Source organism: Astyanax mexicanus, chromosome 24 (assembly GCF_023375975.1).
Source record: "Astyanax mexicanus isolate ESR-SI-001 chromosome 24, AstMex3_surface, whole genome shotgun sequence".
NCBI lineage: Eukaryota > Metazoa > Chordata > Actinopteri > Characiformes > Acestrorhamphidae > Astyanax > Astyanax mexicanus.
In genome coordinates, this window is record NC_064431.1 from 32,932,705 (window position 1) to 32,938,704 (window position 6,000).

The 6,000-nt window shown below is 33.4% G+C and overlaps 1 protein-coding gene across 3 annotated transcripts in view; it reads left to right on the forward strand.

Moving 5' to 3' along the window:
• phf2 (PHD finger protein 2) overlaps positions 1-2,387 on the forward strand; it is a 56,223-nt gene extending 53,836 nt beyond the window's left edge. For all 3 annotated transcript variants that reach the window (XM_022682460.2, XM_022682462.2, XM_022682461.2), the window contains exons 21-22: positions 90-405; positions 1,412-2,387. In XM_022682460.2, the coding sequence (XP_022538181.2) occupies positions 90-405; positions 1,412-1,500 (405 nt within the window). In that variant the 3' untranslated portion in view covers positions 1,501-2,387. The remainder of the gene's footprint in view (positions 1-89; positions 406-1,411) is intronic.
• The last annotated feature ends 3,613 nt before the right edge of the window (positions 2,388-6,000 follow it).

Consider the following 6,000-nt stretch of genomic DNA (forward strand, 5'->3'; position numbering starts at 1 on the left):
TGTTTAAAAAAAAAAGTTATTTTTACTGTTGCATTTACTACATAATTTTAACCACAAATCGTGAGCTCAGTTCTCCGTCTCCTCCACAGGAAGAGCAGCAGAAGACTAAGAAGAAGAAGAAGAGCACCAGGAAGAAGCCCATGGTTGTGGAGGAGCCTCTCAAACACTCTCAGGATAACAGTTCATCAGAACCCAACCTGGACTCGGAAAGCAACGCGGCCGACCACGAGTACAGCACCGGACCCGGCAAACCGGCCGCCGGCCAGCCCATGGCTCCCGGAGTCTTCCTCAACCAGAAACGCCCCTCCACCTCCTCCCCCACCAACAACACCCCCAACACCACCAACACCAACACCACCGCCCAGCCAGCCAAGGTGGAGCGCGGGAACTCCGCAGACGCCAAAGGTACATTCAGTTATCATACAATTAACATACAATTATCATACAATTATAATACAATTATCATACAATTAACTACTCCTTACATTAAAGCTTCTCATCGTTCAATAAAATAAAACCCCTATCCAGATAAATCTCTCCTTTATCCAATCAGTGAATCTGATTGTGATTGGATGTAGAGAAGTATAAACATATCCCATTCCGACTCCCTATTGGTTTATACTGTGATACATCACACCTGCACACAATAGGGAGGAGCCTAGTGCAAAATCCCTAATTATATTATATTATCATCATTAACATTTTAATATTTTAACATTATAGTCATTATAGCTTTTAGTAAAATGTGTTTTGGGGAGGGGGGGACTGCACTATATAACTCTGTGGGCGTGGCCTAAGCATTTATTTTTAATGGCTTTATTTTTTTCTCCTTACATTACTTTTACTTTTATACTTTAAGTATAAGTCTTGAAACCAGTACTTTTTAAAACACTTTTACTTAAAGAGTAAAAGTAAAAAGCTTGAGTTGATACTTTTTAACTTCTACAGAAGTATTTTATTAAACTCTAGTATCTATACTCTGTTCTACCTACAGAGTAATTAATGGGTGGATATGTTTTTCACATTTTTTGACCTCACATCAAACAATTGGACGATAAAAGTTCTCGAATTATGTCAAATGAGTGAAACAGTGCATCATGAAAAAATCTGAGCTTATTCACAATTCCAAATAATCAGTTTTCAGGAGAGAAATCTGTGTAGATTAACATCCAGCACTCGTTTGAGTTTAAAATAAAGTGTTTAAGAATTACAGTTGTGTTTACGTAACTTAGCTTAGCTTTACAGGTCTGCTGAATTAGAAGGTCTTTTTTTTTTTTTAAAGTTACTACATGATTAATTTTATATGTGTTCCTTCACAATCTGATAGATCATTTCACTATTTATTTACTAATATAGGAACAAAATTAACTTTATATTTATGTGTTTTTCCGTCTGTTTGTTCGTCTTTTAGCCAAACGGCTAAAGAAAGGTATGGCGACGGCCAAACAGAGACTGGGGAAGATCTTAAAGATCCATCGGAACGGGAAACTCCTGCTGTAACGGGGAGTGAGGAGGAGGAGGAGGAGAGGAGTGAGGGATGGGTCATGATGAAGATGATGATGTTGAGGATGATGATGAAGATCTGATTGACCCCTCACGGACTAGCCAATACCGATCCCTCACTCCTTTCCGTCCCGCCCCCAAAAACACACACAATACTGGGGACAAGGAGCGCAGGAACTGAGGAGAACTGATGAGAACTGAGGAAATATGAGGAGAAATGAGGAGAACTGATGAGAAAGGAGGAGAAATGAGGAGCTCGAGAGGAGTCACGCAATTTTTTTCGATTTCTAAGAAGAACATAGCTCAAATAGGTTTTTGCCTCTACTTATACTTTATAACTTTCAGATATTAAAAAGTGTACAGAATACCTGCTATTAATATTTTGTAAGAAGAATTTGTCTGGTTTTACTACAGCCGTCAGTTTATCAGGGGTTGCTAAGATATACGTTACGAAATACATAGCAGTCATTCCAAGATAGAAGAAAGTATCCCTTGCATGTGTCCAAATTGCATGCATGCATTGGTTGGTTGGCGGCGGGGTTTATGACAAACAATGGGGCGGGTTTAGGAATAGGGGGTTGGGTTTAGGACTTAGGGGGTGGGGTTTGGAATTTAGGAATGAATTCCTGCTCTCTGGATGTGGCTTATCATTGTCTTTATCATTGTCGATGTTGAAATAGAAGCAGACGAAGAAGAAGTAGTATTAATGGAGACTTTTTTAATGGAGAAATTTGATTTTTAATTTTACTTTTTATTTTATTACACTTTTTATTTTATATTATTGTTTTCTTTAGTGGCTGCGTAAAATTTACTTTAAATTTACTTTTTTTTTGTAAGTAAATTTAATTTCAGATAAATTTAAGAAACTTCAACTCGGTTTCAAGACTTAAATAGAGTTACACAGAGTAAATAAGTGAACTGAACTTCAGTCAATCCTTTCTTTTAGTAAACTTTACTTCCTTTATTTTTACTGAATCAATCCTTTCTTTTAGTAAACTTTACTTCATTTATTTTACTGAATCAATCCTTTCTTTTAGTAAACTTTACTTCATTTATTTTTACTGATTCAATCCTTTCTTTTAGTAAACTTTACTTCATTTATTTTTACTGAATCAATCCTTTCTTTTAGTAAACTTTACTTCATTTATTTTTACTGAATCAATCCTTTCTTTTAGTAAACTTTACTTCATTTATTTTTACTGAATCAATCCTTTCTTTTATTAAACTTTACTTCATTTATTTTTACTGAATCAATCCTTTCTTTTAGTAAACTTTACTTCATTTATTTTTACTGATTCAATCCTTTCTTTTAGTAAACTTTACTCCATTTATTTTTACTGAATCAATCCTTTCTTTTAGTAAACTTTACTTCATTTATTTTTACTGAATCAATCCTTTCTTTTAGTAAACTTTACTCCATTTATTTTTACTGAATCAATCCTTTCTTTTAGTAAACTTTACTTCATTTATTTTTACTGAATCAATCCTTTCTTTTAGTAAACTTTACTTCATTTACTTTTACTGAATCAATCCTTTCTTTTAGTAACTTTACTTCATTTATTTTTACTGAATCAATTCTTTCTTTTAGTAACTTTACTTCATTTATTTTTACTGAATCAATCTTTTCTTTTAGTAAACTTTACTTCATTTATTTTTACTGAATCAATCCTTTCTTTTAGTAAACTTTACTTCATTTATTTTACTGAATCAATCCTTTCTTTTAGTAACTTTACTTCATTTATTTTTACTGAATCAATCCTTTCTTTTAGTAAACTTTACTTCATTTCTGCATACAATATTACCTAATTACAATTACTTAATTTATACAATATTATTATTATATATATAATTTTAGTTAAAAATCACATTCATATATTTACATAATCTCAAAGATTTATTTTGGAAACAGACCAAGTATCACTGTCTCTACACATGTATGGCATGTAATATATTCTTTTAGTTTACTAGTATAAAGAATATATTACATGCCATCCATGTGTTGACAGTGTAATATGTGTGTTTTAACTAAAAATATTAAAATTTCAGGAATTATAATATATTATGTATCATAAATTATTTGAGTAATATTGTATAAATTAAGTAATTGTAATTAGGTAATATTGTATGCAGAAATGAAGTAAAGTTTACTAAAAGAAAGGATTGATTCAGTAAAAATAAATGAAGTAAAGTTTACTAAAAGAAAGGATTGATTCAGTAAAAATAAATGAAGTAAAGTTTACTAAAAGAAAGGATTGATTCAGTAAAAATAAATGAAGTAAAGTTTACTAAAAGTAAGGATTGACTGAAGTTCAGTTCACTTATTTACTCTGTGTAACTCTATTTAAGTCTTGAAACCGAGTTAAAGTTACTTAAATTTATCTGAAATTAAATTTACTTAAAACAAGCAAATGCAGAAAGTTGCAAAACTTCTTTTAAGAAAATTTTATTCATCATTTTTTTCAATTTTATTTTTATTTTATATTTTAAATGTTTGTTTTTTGTAAGCATTACCTTTTCACACAGAACGAGTTCTGGATTGCTAAGCACTATCACTGATGATATTTATTGAGCTAATAATATAAAGTTGTATGTTGTAGGTAGTTCGAGGAAAAGCCAGAAAGGCACTTAAAAACATCAACGAAGCACAAAAAAGAAAAAAGAGAAACGTTGAGTAGTTTTTTATTTTATGTTTTTGCTACTGTGAACCATGAACTGTAGCACATCACTCGATATTCATGTTCACGTTTTTGCTTTTTATTTTTTTTTTTATATATAACTATAGGAAACTTATTTACTTTTTTATTTTTATTATTTTTAATTAGAATTTTTTACGGAATCAGATATCACGCAACTTGATTGACAAGTGACAAATCATCACATCATTACATTACATATCATGACCAAAACCCCCAATCACGTCAGATCAATCAATTATATATTTATACAGCACCATATATTACATTACTGTTACACAAAATCTCAAAAATCCAAACTTTACAGAAGAAAAACAAAATCTCCACAACTTTCAATGGAAGTCAGATTAATATCATAAAAAAACACAGTTTGGACAAAATTATTGGGACAAAATCAAGGCTAATAAAGAGCTTTTTGTTTCTTTTGTTGGAGTAACTGTCTCTACTTACGAGAAAAATGACCTTTTATTGCCAGTAGGCTGATGTTTATTCATCTAATCCAGAGGGTCCTTTTCTATTGGACCTCTTGGACCTATTTCTCTTGAAATGGACCAATAGAAATGCTCCAAAATGACTCAAGTTCTACACTGACTTCCATTGATTAAAGTTAAGGTTCTTCTCTTTTCTTATAAAGTTGAAACATTTATTTTGAAGATATGAGGTTTTGAGGGACAGTAATGTATATATATATATATATACCGTATTTTTCGGACTATAAGGCGCACCTAAAAACTTTTAATTTTCACAAAAATTGACAGTGCGTCTTATAATACGGTGCGCCTTTTGTATGGATTTTACTCGTCAGGTTGTAAGGAGCAGTAAACACACACTCCGTGCAGCGTTATAGAGAGTTTCAGTGCTATACAGAGTCCAGAGCCGTGCAGCTCCGAGGCTGAGCAGCAATAGCATTAGCTAGCTTATTCACTGTTCAGAGATCAGTATTATCTAAATTTTACCCGTCAGGTTGTAAGGAGCAGTAAACACACACTCCGTGCAGAGCAGCAATAGCATTAGCTAGATGCTAACCGCTTAGCTAGCTAGCTTTTTCACTGTTCAGAGATCAGTATTTTCTAAATTTAGCACTTTTAATACTGCTGGAGCAGTATTATTAGAGTTAGATGCTAATCGCTAAGCGTTCACCGTTCAGAGGTGAGTTATCGGCCTGTAAGTCTGTGCTGCTTTGCCTGGCTAGCATTAGCTAGATGCTAAGCGCTAACTCTCTCAGAGGTGAGTTTTATCAGCCTGTAATCTGCTTGTTTACCGTGTTAAAACAAGCTACGGGGGACGAATCGCTAGCTAATATCTCACTGTCTTACCAGAACACGCAGGATTACTCAGTGTAACGCTGTCGTTTAAGTTTGGGTTAACTTTACTAGTTTAGGTGACTAGCTAGCGTGCTAGCGGATAGCTATGCTAACGCTGGTGCAGCAAGCCTTAGTGGACATCTGGAAATCTAAGCTTACTGTAAATAAACTGAAGCACGTTACTCACCCAAATAAACAAATAAATCAGGAGAGGAATCTGTGTAGATTAATATCCAGCACTCGTTTGACTTTGAAAGAGCTAGATTTATATATACTGAGACGCTCCACCGGCAAGCGACCACCCCCGGTGGGGGAAGGGAAACATGGCGCCACCCCTGTTCACTTTGATATAGGCACCCTTTCTAGTGTCACTTAACGCGCCTTATAATGCGATGCGCCCTATGTATGGAAAAATAGCAGAAAATAGGCGTTCTTTGATAGTGCGTCTTATAATACGGTGCGCCTTATAGTCCGAAAAATACGGTATATATATATATATA